At 35.2% G+C, this 18,312-nt stretch overlaps 1 protein-coding gene across 5 annotated transcripts in view; it reads left to right on the forward strand.

The window, feature by feature from the left end:
• Positions 1–18,312, forward strand: part of TFG (trafficking from ER to golgi regulator) — a 29,753-nt gene that overhangs the window by 4,689 nt on the left and 6,752 nt on the right. For 3 of the 5 annotated variants that reach the window (XM_008702016.2, XM_040621172.1, XM_040621174.1), the window contains exons 3-6: positions 1,985–2,068; positions 7,914–8,060; positions 10,976–11,143; positions 14,529–14,669. In XM_008702016.2, the coding sequence (XP_008700238.2) occupies positions 1,985–2,068; positions 7,914–8,060; positions 10,976–11,143; positions 14,529–14,669 (540 nt within the window). The remainder of the gene's footprint in view (positions 1–1,984; positions 2,069–7,913; positions 8,061–10,975; positions 11,144–14,528; positions 14,670–18,312) is intronic. The other 2 variants (XM_040621175.1, XM_040621176.1) reach the window with 1 other exon arrangement.

Genomic DNA, 18,312 nt, shown 5'->3' on the forward strand with positions numbered 1-18,312 from the left:
TACTTCTCTGTGTGCTGACTTAAAGTAATGCCAGCTGTTGATAATAGAAATCGTAAAATTTCATGGTTTAACACTCAGGGAATCATTTAGACCCAGGTTGACAGAAGCTCCGTTGTGTTCAGTGCATGGCTTACAAGCTCAGCTTGAGCATTAACATCCGGCAAGCAGTTGAAGGAAGACAGAGTGTAGAGGATTACATGGGGGCTCGTAGTCTCTAGGCCTTGAGGTAATGTATATCATTTCTGCTGACATCACATTGACCAGACCCTAGTCACATGACTTTGCTGAGATGTCAGTGGCTTGGGGTATGTCCCCGGTTGGCCCACTTTCCAACAACCTACACTGTGGACAGAAGTATAAACCACTGATGATCAGCTAAGCTGGCCATTTAGCTACAGGTGTAATTCTTTCTTTTTTTATGAAGTATGATCTGACGGGACCCAAAAGTAATTTTGAGAGTTACCTGTTCTAACGGACAGGGAAGGGGAGAGCGTTTTCTTCCTTGTCTCTTCCCTAGTATAATCTCATCTACTTAAAATACATTGGCTTCCACCTCTTTGACTTCCTCATGTATGGCTTAATTTACCTCAAACTTGGTATAATTTAAACTGACCTCATTATTTATCTGGCTTTCTCTTAACTCCCTTATTTTTGTTTAGGGTAAGGGTTGGCAAACTTTTCTTTAAAAGATCAGATAATATCATAGCATTGTGAGTCATTTAAGGCCTCTATTTCATCTATTTTTCTTTAAAACCTTTTTTAAAAATGTAAAAACCATACTCGGTTCACAATCCCTATAAACAAGGATTTTGACCATGGGTCTGTTTTTGGACCCTTTGCTTAGGGTGTCCTCGTTGTTGAAAGTTTGTCCTCCACATCCAGTTACCATATTGAATTTCTTTTTCATGGTGTTTCTAAGTGTTTTGAATTGTATAGATTTGTGTTCCATTTGTGTGTTGGGTACTAGGGTGGAGGACTGGCTTAGGTAAAGTTTTTACTATCATATATATTCTATTTCTGTTGTGAAATTCAGAAAATAAAAAGTTGTTGGAGAAGGTTTCCTTTTACATATATACTTTATTAAAAATATGTTTAGAATCCCTGAAGTTGAACATTAGATATGTTGTAAGATGTGGGTCTGGTTATAAAGTTCTAAAAACAATGACAAAATTCTCAGTTATGGCTTTTGTTCCCACCTTTGTTCAAAATAGATATGTCTAATCAATGTTAAAATTGGTGTAGCAGAGCAGCCTGTCCAGGACAAAACTGTGATCCTCACGCCGCCACCCCACCGTGTCTGTGAAGATACCTGGCAGAGGCCCCTGATCAGCTCTTGCCCGTGGCTGCTTTTCTGTTCTTCTCTCTAGAGAACGTTTTTCCCCTAGCCCTTTGAAAGCTTTTGAAACAGGCAGCTGATTATAATATTCTTTAACCTTGAGATCTAGGAGATTATAGAATTTTGTGTATTTGAATATTTTTTTCTAAGGGGAGTTAATAGTTTTCATCTTAGTATCAAAATGGTCAGTGATCCTATTATTATAATAGCTTCCCATCCCTTTGTATCAGTGGTGTTTTACTGTACTTAGGATTAAAATTTGAACCTTGAGAATCTGTATTTCTTTAACCTTTGATAAATATATTTAAATTTTTTGGAATGGAAAGATTTTAGTCTAAACCATGTTATATTGCTACCATGAATATCCTGGTGACTTGTAAAATATCACTTAATACGTTAATCTTAGTTATGTTTTGGCTCTTCTTATGAGGATGATTTGATAAACTTGCTATAAAAGTAATAAGCAAAATTGATATAGTATTTTGAATAAATACATCTTTCCTAGATCCTTTAATGTTTGTTTAAGGTTTTTATGGGAGATTCTAATTATGCTCTGTGATCTACATTTAGATTTTAATTTAATGTATATTCTGGTTTACTACTGACACACAAATCTGAAATTTCTTTTTTTTTTTTTTTTAATTCCAGATGGAGATCTTATAACAATTTTTGATAGTTCTGACCTTTCTTTTGCAATTCAGTGTAGTAGGATACTGAAACTGACATTATTTGGTAAGTGGTAAACCTTCTAATAAATTTACTATATTGTCCATTGCATTTTTGTTGAAGACTTTTTAGCTTTTTCCTTTTATTTTTATTTTTTTGAAGATTTTATTTATTTGAGAGAGAGCGAGAGAGAGTGCACGAGTGGTGGGGAGGAGCATAGGAGAAGCAGACTCTCTAATGAGCAGGGAGCCCGATTCGGGGCTCTGTCTCTGGACTCGGGGATCATGACCTGAGCTGAAGGCAGACACTTTACTGGCTGAGCCACCCGGGCACCCAGCTTTATTTCTTTTAAAACTCAGAATTAAGTGATAACTTTTTCAGCTGTATCTGAATTTTTGATTTATTAGACCTTACTCTATATGTATATATATTTTTTGAGGATTAATAGAAAGTAGATATGTTTAAATTCTCCATCTGCTCAGTACCTTACGTGCCAATGGATGCCACTTATAGAAGTATTTCTAGGATTGAAAATAATTACAGGGTTAAAACTACCTTTATTAAGTTTTAGTTTTATTAAGCTTATTCATTTTATTAAGTTCTTAGTATATATAATTCTTCTGTAACTTGTTTTTACTTCTCAGGGCTTAACATATAGGCCTCATACTGTAGGCATTATTTTGGGGAGTACTTAAAGATTAAATTAGAAGTAGTTTTGATAAAAAAAAAAAGAATTAAAGATTAATTATAATCTTTAGATTTTATTTTCTTATTGACATTAACAACTTTGTGAGGCGTAACTCTTAAGGGATAAAATAGAAATGATTACAAAGTTAAAGTGGTAGTATGATTATGTGAAAAATAAAATCTGGGCTTTTCTTCTGGGTGTTTTGTTTAGCATTTTTAAAATGTTACATGGCACTGAACCTTAACAATTCCATGAAACATGATGTTGGCCAATTGATTTAATTTGTATTTTATTTCATCTCCATCTAGGAAGGATGAATGTGAATCAGATTTTAGAATGCTAATAACAAATAAAAACTGCTTAAAATGTTTTTAGATAAACGGTATCGTTTTACAATATTGAATCTAAGATACTTAACCACTAGTGCCCTGCTGTCAGGAAGGTTTGATAAACGGAAAACCTTCCTTCCAGAAATACTGAGGACATGCTAGATCAACTATTATAAGTGTGTTTTTTGAAATATATACCTGAACTTGCTCAGGAGAGTAAAAGAAATGTCCAGGGACCAAAAGATAGATGGAATTAAAAACCAGGACCAGAAGGACCAAAGGCTGAGACTAGGTGTACTTTGGTGGTGATGGTCAAGGTTTTATTCTGCATAATCTAAGGACTAAGGATTTGGTGTTTATATGGTCGAGACCTTGGGTCCTAGACCCTCAGTGAACTATACTCTAAAAAAGAATATTGTAAAAGAAAAATACCTCTTCATTGATACAGGGAAAGTCAAGGAATTGATACGGGAACCTCTTGTACCTTGGAGCTGTTGGGTTTGGGAAGGCTCTCTTAAGAATTTATAACTGTGGCCTCTAGGTGGGCTGGGTTTAAGTTTAAACTATCTGCATAGTTTGGGAACTTGCATGCCCAGATACTACCATAAAAAAAAGGTAAGAAGCAAAGGCGGAAATCTCTTAGAAGGAGTATGTTCTCAGTCCAGGTTACAGGCTTCTCCTAGACAGGATCCTGTTGATAAACTTAGAGTTCAAGTAAGACATGTGAAATAGTCCAGGTAAGCAAGAAACAATGGGCACAACTAGTAGTAGGAGGAGACTTCTAATAACTTTAGTTAATAGAAGTGTTCATCTATAAAGTATGCGCTTGAAGTTATTAGGTGTAAAAGAAGAAAAAAATGTAAGACAGGCACTATGAAAAAAGAATAAACAGATTTTTAACAAATCAGGGTAACTTTTGGAAATGAAAAATATAATCATTAAAATTAAATACAAAGTAGGTAGGACAACAGATTAGTCACATTTGAAGAAAGAATTAGTGAACTGGAAGGTAGTCTAAAGAAATTACAGAATCAAGCACAAAAACAGAGATGAAGAATATGAGATAGAATTTGAGAATGAGAAAGTCCAGCCTATTTCCATTAAGACTTTAAAGGAGATAATGGGGTATGGAAATATTTGAGGAGGTAATGGCTAAAGAAATTTTCAGAATTATATGAAAGAAATAAACTATCAAATTCAGGAGGCACAGTGAGTCCTGAGCAGGATAAATAAAGATAAAATTCCACGGGGCATACTATCATGAAACTGGGAAATATGTAAGGCAAAGAGATCTTAAAAAGTAGCCTGAGAGAATAAGACTGATCACCTACAAAGCAATTAGACTGTTGGTAGACTTCATCATAGTAATAATAGAAGCTAGAGACAGTAGAGTAACATTTTCAGACTGCTCAGAAAAAAAAAAACTGGAAAGGTAGCTTTCTGTAGTCTCATAAGCTTGAGGAATAAGGGGAGATTAAAACATTTTCCGGACATCTGGGTATCTCAGTTGGTTAAGCGTCTGACTCTTGATTTTGGCTCAAGTCATGATCTCAGGGTCATGAGATCCAGCCCTGCATCGGACTCTGTGCTGGGCGTGGAGCCTGCTTAAGATTCTCTCTTTTCCTCTCCCCCTCTGCCCTCCCCTTCGTGAGCTCTCTCTCTAAAAAATAAAAATAAATAAAAATTTTAAAAAATTTTAAATAAAGACTGAGAATTTGCCACTCATGGGCCCCATTAAAAGAATTTTAAAAAATAGTTCTTAGGCAAGAAGGAAATTGAGTCCAGAAGAATGGTGAAACATGCAAGAGATTGTGAGCAAATAAAGTCATTAACACGAAATTTAAATGAGCACTGATTATAAAAAAAAAAAATAATACTTTTAGGAATATAAAAACAAGATGGGACAAAAATGCTGATTATATGCAAGACAGGAGGGGATGATAGGAATTAAAATATTTTAAAAACTTGTTTGGGAAGAGGATACCAATTAACTTTAGATTTTTAAAAATTGAAGTATATGTGTCTGAAATGTAAGAGCGATTCGAGAAAGACTAAAAATAACCAGTAGAGGGAAAAGGGGTAGCAAAGAGTACCTACGTGGTTCACTAGATGATGAGGAAAAGAAGCAAAGAGAAAGCTTGATAAGTAGAAAGGCACAAAATAACTAACTACAATACACATAAATGGACTAAATGTACATGTTAAAAGGTAGCCTCTAACTGGAATTAAACAAAAATCTAGTTACACGCTGATTATAACTGGGTGATGGGCATTAAAGACGGCATGTGATATGATGAGCACTGGGTATTACATGCAGTTGATGAATTACTGAACCGCTACATCTGAAACTAATGATGTGCTATATGTTGGCTAATTGAATTTAAATATAAAAAAGAGACATAGTAACATATTATTATGCATAGTTTGAAAGTAGAGGGCTAAAAAAATATACAAACTCAAAGCTAGCTGGTAATACTAATAGAATGGACTCTAAGTGAAAAATTTGTTAGTAGTAGTCCCTTCATAATGATAAAATATAGTTCACTGGGAATATAAAACAATTCTGAACACTATCACAGTATAGTGTTAGATTTTTCCCTAAGGAAAAATAAATTCACAATCATGGGAGAGCTTTTAATACTCTTTTCTTAGAAATTGGTAGATCAAGCAGCCTCCAAATCAGAGGAATAGAGAAAATTTGAACAAATCAAATACAGGCTTGGTCTTATGCATCTAGCAATCAGGAAGGAGTATAATTTTTTTGAGTACGTATGGGCATTTATAAAAGTTGACCATATAGTGGTTTTTCCAACAAATTTCAATAAATATCAGAGAAGAGATGTCCTAGAGGTTATATTCTCAGGCCTCATTAGAAACCACTGGACAAAAAAGGTAACACGAACTATGGGACTTTTTAACATAAAAATACACTTTTAAGTAACAAGTCAAAGAAGCAATTATAATGGGACTTAGAAGTAATTAGTTATGACTTCTACATAACAAAATTTTTAGTGTGTGCAAAGGTAAACTTGAAGGGATATTTGTAGCATTCAATATAAGAAGGACAAATAAATAACTTCAGAGGAAAAAATAATAAAGAGCAGAAGTGAGCTAGAAGTCGGGATTGATAGGATCAGCAGTTTTGAGAAGATACAAAGTGGCAAACCTCTGTTAAGATGAAAGTTAAGAAAAAAGAAGGCACAAATAAGCAATGTGAGGGGTGAAAAGGGGCATACTACAGATACATTGCAGTGAGGGAGAATGAACACCATGAACAAGGGGATGTCTCAGTAAAAGTATTAGAAAGGATTTTTCATAGGCTTGGGCTTATGTTAAATGATTTTGGATAAGGTTCAAGGAAGTGGGACTTGCCCTGAATTGGATGCTGTTGGGAGGTGGGGATAGTCCTATGATTGGGTGTCTTATTAAGTCTTATGCAGAAGGTGGAGGAATTAATTGAGGCTAAAATTTCAATTGGTAAAACAGCAGCAGTCACTCATTTTAGCCAGGGATATTGGTCGTTTTTGTGGTTTGGTCGTTGTTCTTGTTTTGTCTGAGTTCTCACATGATTATGCAGTGGCTCGGTTTTTGTCTTCACCTATCGCAGTCACAGAGTGATCTTCTCTGATCGTTGGTGTTCTTTGAAATTGTTCGTGTTCACCAAGAGAACACTGCAGCTTACCTGTTGAGAGCCAGCCAGGCCAGCTTCCGGCAGCACTGAGGCCTGTCTTACAGGACTAGGCCAGTTTCTGCTTGTCAGGAGCTGCTTTTCTCCTTTTAAGATATTAGAGAAAACCCAGTAGTACCCTAAAAAGGAAGTAGTTAATTGATGTAGGTAGGAGATTGTATTGAACTTCCTCATAACCATGTAGGGAGTGCATAAAATAGGGTCCTCTTCAAAAAACTTGTATTGATGGTTTGATATTTGCAACTACTTAACAAAGAATCCCTGAACTCTTATTTTCAAATGGCTTTTCTTTTTTAATTTGTTGCCTTGGGAATTTATATATATGTGTACTGATGATGCATAAAGCCTTTTAGTTTAGTTTAATTTCTGAACTCCTGTCTTGAAGCTTGCACTCAGAGCCTTGTCTTACTTTTTTTTTTTTTTTTTAAAGTAACCTTAGTGGTAGCAGTTTCTGTTGCTGGATGAAGGATTTATTTTTTTCCTTTTTTAATTTTTGAGTCAGCTGAAAGTCATTTGGACAAAATGTTTAAATGAGGTAATGTTGCCTTCATTGAAAAAAAACCCAATGATTATTAAATGATCTTTGACTTCTTGTGTATACTGCCATTGGAAGTAACTACTTTGAAAGGACAGTGGTGATTTGGACTCATGAATTCTGCATTTTTTTTAATAGATTACTTTTTAGGTCAGTTATTTTAGGTGGCTGTTTTTTTCTTTTTTTAGGTCAAAAGTAGGCAAGAGGGATAACAGACCTGTCAGTCGTGTTGTACCTTTTAACATATATGTGTAGAATACGGTGTTTAGGTGTTTATAATATTACATCAAGAATATAAAAGAATAGTGTGGGAAAAAATGAGCTTTTGAAGGTACATAATTTCTGTTAAAAATACATTAAAACCTTAATTTAGTTTACTGTAGTTTATCCTAATAAAACTTTTTTTTTTTTTAACCATTCTGATCATGGGCCATGGATATGCATCAACAAAGACTGATGAATATTTATTTTTTCCAAAAAGTAAATTATTAGTAATAAAGAATCCTTTCCTTAAAAAGAGTTATCATTTAAATGACATCATTAGGTATACTGTTTGATTTTGTTTTACTTTTTAAAGAAATTACATTTGTTTTTCCTTATTGCTGTTATTGTGTTGATATATTATTTAAGAACATTGCCTAATTTTAAGTAAATTAATGTATTTATTCCAGTTAATGGCCAACCAAGACCCCTTGAATCGAGTCAAGTGAAGTATCTCCGTCGAGAGCTGATAGAACTGCGAAATAAAGTGAATCGCTTGTTGGATAGCTTGGAACCACCTGGAGAACCAGGACCTTCCGCCAGTATTCCTGAAAATGGTAGACTGTGAATCCATTTTATTCTGCTTAATTCTTCTTATGTTTTTTAAAAAAATTTTATTTGTATTTTAATTCCAATATAATTTACAGTATTGTATTAGTTTTAAGTGTACTTTATAGTGATTCAGCAATTCCATATATCACCCAGTGCTCATCATGACAAGTACACTCCTTAATCTCCCATCATCTGTTTAATCCACCTCCCCTTTGGTAATCAGCAGTTCTCTATAGTTAAGAATCTTTTTTTTTCCTTTGCTTATTTGTGTTCTTTTTTAAATTCCGCATATAAGTGAAATCATATGGTATTTGTCTTTCTTAGACTTTTTTTGCCTAGCATTATACTGTCTATATACTCATATCTTTCTTGCAGATTTCTTTTTTTTTTTTTTAACGTTTCAAGTAGGAGTAGGTTGGCACCCTTGTTGTTACCTTTTCTTATTCTTGCCTCTATGTTAGTATTCAAATCTGCCGTCCTTTAGGATTACCAGGAGATTTTATTTTACCAATTCCTGGATCTCATTATAGACCTACTAGGGGCAGGGCCCGGGAATCCCATTTTTAAAGTGTTCTCTGGTTGATTCTTTACAGCTAGTCTTAAACCCCTGGATTTATGAATAGGTCAGTTTTCAAACCCCTTTGACTCTTTTGAACTTTTCATTATAATAATTAATGCACCTTAGGAATTGCAATCATTTCATGAGTTTTATATGGCATATGAAGTAGTTTTAAATAAAAAATAATTTAAGATTACTACATTCAAGTGGTATATTGTAAAGTTTATCTTAAACACAATTTTTAATCATATGCAAAGAGAAACATTTTTTTTCCATTTTACAGATGACATGTACTGTTTATATTAAGGCAAGATTTATTGACAAATTTGGAACTAACAAAAGTTTTTGGACCAAATTATATTTAACAGTGTAGACGGAGGTTTATGTATTAGGGCTTGAAAGTAGATTTAAAAAAACTGCCTTCTTCAACTTTTCTTTGTTTGTTTTTAAAGATTTTATTTATTTGTCAGAGAGTGCGAGCCCACGCACACACAAGCAGGGGGAGGGGCAGGCAGAGGGAGAAGCAGGCTCCCCACGGAGCAAGGAGCCCAATGCGGGACTTGATCCCAGGACTCTGGGATCATGACCTGAGCTGAAGGCAGACGCTTAACCAACTGAGCCATCCAGGTGTCCCAAGCTTTCTTCAGCTTTTAATATTCTTAGATGTTGCACTCAAAAACCTTACGTGTTTTTGTTTTTTACCATTTTTGTGTTTGCATTTAAATTACATGCTTAAAACTGTTTATATTATGAAATAGTAATTTTTTTATAGAGTCTGGCTGACTGTGTATAAGGCGCTTAATAGAAGACGATTTTGTGGGAAAGTGGCATTTTATGATCCCTTGCGGCCATTAGATTCTCAGAGATTGTATTTTTGGCTCCATTTAAATTTTGGATTTTTCTTTCTTTAGTTTAGATATAGTGTAAATAAAGGCTGCATTTTCTGTAATTTTCCTCTTCCTCTCTTCCTCCAGCTATGTGGAATTGCTGAAATACTATAATAAGATCTAACTGGCCTTTTTATGATGAAACTTTTTATATTTCAGGTCAAAGCAAATGGCCTGACAAAAACCTCTAACTTTAGGTCAAGAAATCTGAAGAAAACGTTTAACCATTTGTCAGCAGAAGAATTCATGGATGCTGACACAACAACATTCACTGATAATTTCAGGGGTTTTAAGCATCTGTAGAATCTTCCGAAACTTAGATGAAAATTCAACAAGTATAGCCAGTACTGTGCAGAGATTACCTATAGTAGCCTGTGTTCTGCTGTAAGGAATGGAAATAAGCTTTTAGGTTTGGTGAAACAACCTTTCTGTTCTTACATATTTCTTGCCACTGTATTTACTACTTTATTAACCCTTTATTTTCATATGTTTTATTATTAACTTCTTACCTATGTTAATGTAAAAGATGTTAAAACTGGTTTCTTCACTGCATCTTGGAAATTATATCACATATTGTTTCTTTGTGTGGCCTCCCTTCTTGTCAGGGTGTCCTATCCTAGTTATCTAAAGAGTTGAATAATACATTTTGTGCTTTAGTTTTACAGATGGTTGTAATTTTTCTTTCACATTATAAGTGGTACAAATGCCTGTTGAGTACTTTAGTATGCTTAGAAGAAAAGCATGGTTTTAAATTTATCATGCTCATGTTTTAAAATTTTATTTTTCTATTTAAAAAAAATAATTCATTGTGGAAAGATGTACAAAAGTAGACACAGTACTCTAATGAATCTTGTGAACCCCCCCCAACTTCAGTAATTATCAACTCATAGTACATGTCATCTAGACTCCCATATATTTCCACCCCTATTATTTTGAGCAAATCTCAGACACTTCATTTCAACTGTGAAGTATTTTAAGGGAGACATAGCAAATTAAAAGGATGTGTTTAATGTATTGGTTGACTTGAGATTTCCATGTAATTAATAACGCATAGACAAGTAGAAATAAAACATAAGAGTTGGCATCAGAACTTCAGTTAAGCTTCTTTATCCTTTTGCAACATATGAAGCATTAGTGTTCAATATATATCTGATTGTAGATCATGGACTCCAAAAAAAGGGGCAAAATGTTTTTCTCTGTTTAGGAGCTTGTATTTTTTTTTTCTCATCTAATAATTCTTAAGGAAGGAGGTAGATACAATTTTTTGCTTTTAAAATTTCTTTTTGATCCTTTTTTTCTGATTTAAAAAATCCAAGTATAAAGAGGAAAGTAAAATTAACAATTATCCTATATTCAGAAATACTTCTGAACATTTCAGACTATGTGCACATACATTTTTCCCTATTTTGTATTTTTTTAGGCCTCACTAAGTATAGATAAGATGGAAACAAGTTTTTGTTTATTCCTCTCATAGATACTGTCGATGGTAGGGATGAAAAGCCTGCTGCTTCTGATTCTTCTGGAAAACAGTCTACTCAGGTTATGGCAGCAAGTATGTCAGCTTTTGATCCTTTAAAAAACCAAGATGAAATCAATAAAAATGTCATGTCAGCGTTTGGCTTAACAGATGATCAGGTTTCAGGTAAGTTAGTTCCTCCCCCCATCCTTCATTCCCTCTCTCCTTCCTTCCTTCCCCTTTCCTTCATTAATAGAAGGATAACAGATACAGTGATGTGCACAAATCTTAAAGGTTCAGTTCAGTGAATTTTTACTTTTGTATATACCTACATAAAACACCAAGTAAGATAAAGATCTAGATGATTTCCAGCACCTGGAAAGCTTTCTTATGTGCTCTCCCTGTTGTAGAACCCTACCCTCTAAAGAATAAGCACTGTTTGGTATAGGTGAATTTTATCAAAAGTAGAGTTCAGAAAGTTTATATTTTTTAAAAAATCTGAACCATTTTATAATCTTATTTCAGATTTGTTGTAGGATTTAAATTATATTTGATGTCTTCTCTCTTTGGATGTTAAACCAGAGAAATTGAAACTTAAATGTAGATTTTTGGTTAAAGTGCTTTTGTGTGGAAACTGCTCTTATATGAATGGTTTTAACCTTAAAACAGCACCTATACTATGATTTCTTCTTTTTATTTTTGGCTATCATTTCTTCAGTATTTTTTCTGCTTTCTTTCTCTTCAGATTCTAATTACACATATAGCTCTAGAATTTTCATTTGATTCTTTGTGTAGTTTATTTTTTTTGTTTGAGATTCCTTACCTTTGCATTAAGACCATATTTCCCTTTAACTCTTTGATGCATTTTTAATTCTTTACAAATATTTATAGTTCTTAAAAATATAATAGCTGCCCAGTGTTTGTCTGCTTCATCCAACATCTGGGCCTGTTTGGAACCACTTTCTTTTGCCTGCCTTTTTTCTCTGAGTATGGGTCACATTTTCCTCTTTCTTTGCATATCTGATAATTTTTTATTGAAAACTGGACATTACGGTTAATATGTTATAGCGACTGATTTTTTGTTACTGTTGCTCTGGCAAGGAGTTAACTTGTTTGGATTCAGACTGCAGTCTTTGTCCCCATGGAATATAGAAGCTAATATCTCTGCTCAGCCCTTTCAACTCTTGGTGCTGCTTTTTTTCCTGAGCCCTTTTATGTGAGGCCTGCTGAGGATTTTAGGCAGAGCTTACAGTTTTTAGGTCTCATTCCTTCGGTAGCTCTCTTAATCCAGGGTTTTTTCCCCTCAGATTTCCAGCTAGTTGGCCAGCCCTGAAGTTCACTCTATGGCTTTCTGCTCTTGGGGCTACAGAGGTCAGGGCTTGCAATTCTTAGCCACTGTAATTCCACTGGGGGTAAAGTTTTCTGGTTTCTGCTGACATTTGGTTGACTTCCAGTGATTTCAAATAGTTGTTTTCTGCTATTTTGTCCAGGTTTTTAGTTGTTACCTCTGACCCTTTACTTTGCCATTATTATTAGTAACTGGAAATATAGGATTCAGTCTATTAATTTTATTTTTCTTTGGGACTTTTATGGTACTATTCACTAAAGAGAATTGTGTGAAATTCTGGAAAGACAAAAATGTGTATATGATGTATGTTTCTTGGCAAATGAAGACATCACATAAGTGATAACATCTGAAAAACACTTTTTAGAGCAGCTGAAATTTGAGCTTAACAGAATGGATGCTTAATATTTAAGACGTCAAGAAATGGCAGATAGAGGAGTCAATAGGTATATATAAGGTCAGGCTTAAAGTTTGGATTAGAATATAGTATATGCCACACCAGAATAACATGATTAACATGGTTCACATTATTTGAAGGCCATTTTTCTGGTAGCCTTGTATGTTGAAGTAAGAAAAACTGTGCACGTAGAAAATGCCAGGATACTTTGTAATTATTCAGGTCTGCTGTTGTGAAAAGCTTGACTGCAGTAGTGAATGTGGATATGGGAAGGAGGAATAGAGTATTAAAAAGACAGGATGGGCAACATTAACTAATAGGTTACATACAAGAGAGTAAAGAGGGATCAAAATAATGTAGTTTTAGGTCAGTGATACAGTGTCTTTTGTAGGAGAGTAGATGTATTTCTACGTGTATGTAAATATCAGTAACATGAGCACTTGTCCATTTTACTCTGGTAACCATCAGTTTCTCTTGCATTACCAAGCACTGTTATCCTAGTTGAGTTCTCATCCGTACGTGGACTGCCGTTGGCCAGCTACACAGTTGCCTAATACAATGCTAAGTTCTGGGATGCACCAGTGCAGAGGATAGAGGTTTGCCCTCAGGGGACTTAGCTAGTAATAGCAAGTCCCTCTGTGGAACTTTCTAAATAGTTACCACTTTCATAAGCTCTTATGATATAACCATTTCTATAAATATTTGCTGTAAGCTCTCATTAACTCCTGATCCTTACAGTAATATAAATGAAGTAGAAGGTATTTCTTTTGTACAGATGTGGAAACTGAGGCACAGAAAGAGATGAGGTAGTGTGTCAAGAATTAGAGAGCTATTAAGTGGCAACACTGGCGTTTGAACCTAGGCAGTCTGGCTCCACAGTCTGTGCTTTTAACCACTGTTCTGTATGGCCCAACAGAAAGAACTGAAAGGAGTAAATATATCTACACTTGTCTTCAGAGTGTCTTTTTTGACTGTCACAGGATTGGAACTGTAGCACATTTTCCCCACTTACTTCTTTGTTCATTACTTTAGAAGAGTTTGAGTGGCTCCAAGAATTTGAGAGATAGTCTTTGAAAGGCAGACAAAAAGAATCAGAAAGGAGCCTGGCCTAAAGAGCTTGTATAATCTAAGAAGAAGATGGGAACGGTTTAGAAATGCAAAGTAGAAGTTGGTAAGGATCATAATACAAGTGTACTTTATAGAAGCTCACAAGTGGAGAAAGTATTCATGGGTGAAGGCTTACTGGAAGTGTGGAGTAGTACCTGGGATTTAAAGAACATTATATTTCAATACATGAAAATAGGGCTGGAGGGAACAGTGATACATGGAGGGAGAAAAAAAATATTAGATGTATTGTGGGACTAGGGAATAGAATAGTTTCAGCTGAAGGGGGCTTGTGGGAGAAGGAATTGTGAGATGTAAAGTTTGGACCCTTGAATACCAATCTAGAGGGTTGAACTTAATTTATGGGCAATGGAGATGCATTGAAGAATGAAGTGCTTTTGGTTGATGTACAAAATAAATTAGATAGCATGAGGTAGAGGATAGTGGAACTGCAGAAGTGAGTTTTGATTTTTGCAGGGGGAGGTTAGGAATAGAACACTCTACACTTCATAGGGAAGGATTTCCAGTCGTAGCTTTGGATTCTAAAGAGAGTGGAGCAAAGGAAAAAATGAAGTACATACATTCACTGTAAAAGGCTGCGTTTGTGGTTATGTTTATTCTATAGTATGCTTCATTTTTAGTGTCTTTTAACCAAACTTATTAATTGAGCTTGCTGGGGAAAGGTCTCATATTAGAAGCTAACCTGACTTGTCCTGACCGTTTAGGGCCACCCAGTGCTCCTGCAGAAGACCGTTCAGGAACACCTGACAGCATTGCTTCCTCCTCCTCTGCTGCTCATCCACCAGGAGTTCAGCCCCAGCAGCCACCATATACAGGAGCTCAGACACAAGCAGGTCAGAGTGAAGGTAAAATAGAAAAAAGAGCACCTATTTGGGGAGGTGAATGTGCAGAGATGTTATTTCAGCGTTGTTGGTGATGGTAAAGAGCTTACACAAGCATTCATGCTATGAATACAGTTGTAAAAATTTTGATTTACTGATATGGTATGCTTTCGGGTTAGAAGTCAGGTATGCTTCTGATTATTGAAAAGAAAAAAAAAAAACCTGAGAAAGTGCTTATGTGAATATAAATACATGGCAAAAGATCAGGAAGGATTCATACCAGTCACCAGTCAGTGGTAGCCAGGGGGTCAGAGGTAACCCGCTGAGGGGGCACTTCATTTTGCGTAATACTTACGGTGCTGTTTTATTTCCTTCCCCCTTCCCTTCTTGCATCTGTGTATTATTTTTGTTATTGGAAAGATTTTTAAAATAGAGGTAAAGTATAACTTAAGTGTATTTTTTTTGAAAGATAAATAGCCCTTTAAATTTTTGTGCAGTTAGCAATATGTCTTTTGTGGAAAAAAGCAGTGTATTTTAAATCAAGCTTGTCTTCTCTAAATGATATGTCCTTGGACGAGCAATTTAATCTCTCTGGGTTTTAATATTCTCTGTAAATTATGAAAATTGGACAAAACTAGTGATATTAAAAGAAAATCTGTAGGCCGAATAAAATATAACTTGAAAGCTCAGTATTTAAACAGTTAAAAGGCTCTCATTATCATGGTTGAAGGGGTTTGAGAGACCACAAGCTCAGGACAGCAGGCACTGAAGTTTAAAACTGTACACATTCCACTTTAAAACAAACACCAGGTGGTGCTCTAACTATTTTTATAAAGGGGCCAAGTGGTGGTGTGTATTTTCAGCACCAGAAGGAAGTGACTGCATTTATCAATCCTGTTAAAAAATTCATAGCCTAAGATGAATGGAACATTTAGTAATAGAGTCCTAGTCATCCTGTGGCTCTGTTTTAGAGTGGTCCTGTTGGATGAATTCTAGGCTTAGGGTCGAGCAGGTGGCAGTTTGCTGATGAGTGGGTAGTTCGGGAAGAATTTCTTATTGCTTCAGCCTCTTCTCAACCAACTTTGTAGTCTTTGATTTGTATTAAGATGAAACTGCTCAAACTGGAACAGACTAGAACTGAAGCTGATGTGGGTTGAAACTGGGAGGCAAAAGCAGAGTTGGGATACGATGGGAGTTTAGCGGTTAAATTCTATAAAAGGGGCCTTGGAATTGTAAATATTTTTCCTAAGGATTTTAGTTTTAATATGTTCTTCAGGTAAACTGACATCATTGTTTTTGTTTTGTTTTTAAATCCCATCTTAAGCAGTGTATACTGTTGTAGAATGACAGTTGGAAGTATAATTGTACCAAATAATGTTTGCTTGTTCACTTACAAAAGAATGAGATTTAATGCCCTCTTAATGTCTCACTTTATTTTATTGTGTTTATTTTAACTGAAAAATTAGTTTCAAGTAGGTAAAAATTTTAAAATATAAAAGAATAAACAGTGAAAATTCAAATATTGTCTCTCCCACCTCTGACCCCTAGCAACCAAGTTCCTTTTTCCAAAGGCATCAGAGTAACACTGTTCAATATGCACTGAATTTCTTTAGGGTGGCATTAACTGTGTGCCTTGCTGAAACTGTTTGTTTGTTTGTTTTGGTTTTTTTTAGTTTACATTAAAACACGCACTATAAAAATCGTGCAGTTATTAATATGTCACGTCAATCAGTAGCATTCTGGAGGTGAATCTCTAGATGAGTGCTGTCCAGAAGAAATACAGTGGAACTAATGTTAATCATACGTTTTACTTAATGCAGTATCTGGTGTATCAACATGAGGTTATTATTAAGGAGTATTTATTAATGTTTTACATTCTATTTTTTGTACTGCACATTGGAAAACTAGGGCATGACACCACTTTGAAACACTTCAAAAATACATGCAGTATGTTTATTCAAGACTAGCTGCATTTCAGGTGCTTGGTCGCCATATGTGGCTACTGCCCGTTGTATTGGATAGCACGGCTTTAGGATAAGATGTCAATTATTTATAGGATAAATTATAGGCTATTTTAATGAATACTTTTTGATATATGATGTAAAATGAGTCCCTGACATCACCAGTTAGATCAGCTGTGGGTTAGAATTTGAATAGAATAATCACCAAAAATCTATTACTAATAATAGGTTAACATAGCAATCTCTTACAAGAGAAAATGAAATAATCTAAAAACAAATCTGAGTTGTTTTATTTAAATATCATAAAAGGGATCTTGGAATTGTAACTTTTCCCCCCCAAGGATTTCAGTCTTAATATGTTTGATTAAAAAGATCAACAAAATGTCGAGCATCATGAAAGGAAATGAACTGGACAGTTTTATCCTTTTTCATATAAAGCAGGTACCTCTGTTACTGGAAAACTATATGCAGTTGAGTAGTTGCCAAAGACAGGGAAGGAAGGGGTGAGGACACAGAGAAGAACATTAAAAACCATCAGAGACCAGGAGGTATTGCTGTTTGACAAAGCGAAAAGGTGAAAAGGTTATAATTAAAATATGTAAAATCCTATGACAAGATAATGTGACCTGAATAGTCTTTTGAAATCACTTTTGTTATATAAATTTTGAAACCTAAACAAAAATAGAGCTAGAATAATGAACTCCTCATGGATCCATCATGCATCCTCAACACTTACCAGTGTTTTGGATTTCCTTTTTCATCTATCCTTCCTGCCCCTCCCTGCTTTTTTAATTTGCTGGGGTATTTTTTTTTTTTTTTAAAGATTTTATTTATTTATTTGACAGAGATAGAGACAGCCAGCGAGAGAGGGAACACAAGCAGGGGGAGTGGGAGAGGAAGAAGCAGGCTTCCAGCAGAGGAGCCTGATGTGGGGCTCGATCCCATAACGCCGGGATCACGCCCTGAGCCGAAGGCAGATGCTTAACCGCTGTGCCACCCAGGCGCCCCTGCTGGGGTATTTTAAAGCAAATCCTGCACGTTATTTCACTCAACTATTTCTGTACGCATGTCTACTGATAAACTTTTCTTTTAACATAACAACTATGCTATTACACCTAACAAAATTAAGTGATTCTTAATGTCATTACATACTAGTCTATATTTGAATTTCCTTAATTGTCTCATAATTATTACAGCAGTGGCTTGTTCAAATCAGGAGTGTAACTAGATTCACATTTTTCATTTGAGTATGTGTCTTTTATTTTTCAATAGCTGTCACCCCTACTTGTTTCCAGAGTTAAAAAACTGTGTATTTTAATTACCTGTTGCTACGAAACAATTTATCCCAAAACATAGATGCTTAAACTACAAACATTTATTATCTCATGCAGTTTGAAGTCAGGGATCTGGGAGCGGCTTAGGTAGGTGGTTTGTCTCAGAGTCTCTCGTGAGTTTGCAGTCCTCTGAAGCTTACTCTGAGCTAGCGGATCCGCTTCTAAGAGGACTCTCTCACTTCGTTGTTGTCAGGAGGCTTCAGTTCCTCACATGGACCGCTCCTAGGCTGCTTAGGTGACCACATGCCACAGCAGCTTCCAGCAGAGAGTGAACAAATGATCAAGAGAGAGTTAAGAGAGAAGGTGGCTGTCTTTTGTGACCTGTCCTCAGAAATGTCATGATTTCTACAATATTCTCTTGGTATACAGGTC

This window comes from Ursus maritimus, unplaced genomic scaffold, assembly GCF_017311325.1.
Source record: "Ursus maritimus isolate PB19 unplaced genomic scaffold, ASM1731132v1 scaffold_4, whole genome shotgun sequence".
Taxonomy (NCBI): domain Eukaryota; kingdom Metazoa; phylum Chordata; class Mammalia; order Carnivora; family Ursidae; genus Ursus; species Ursus maritimus.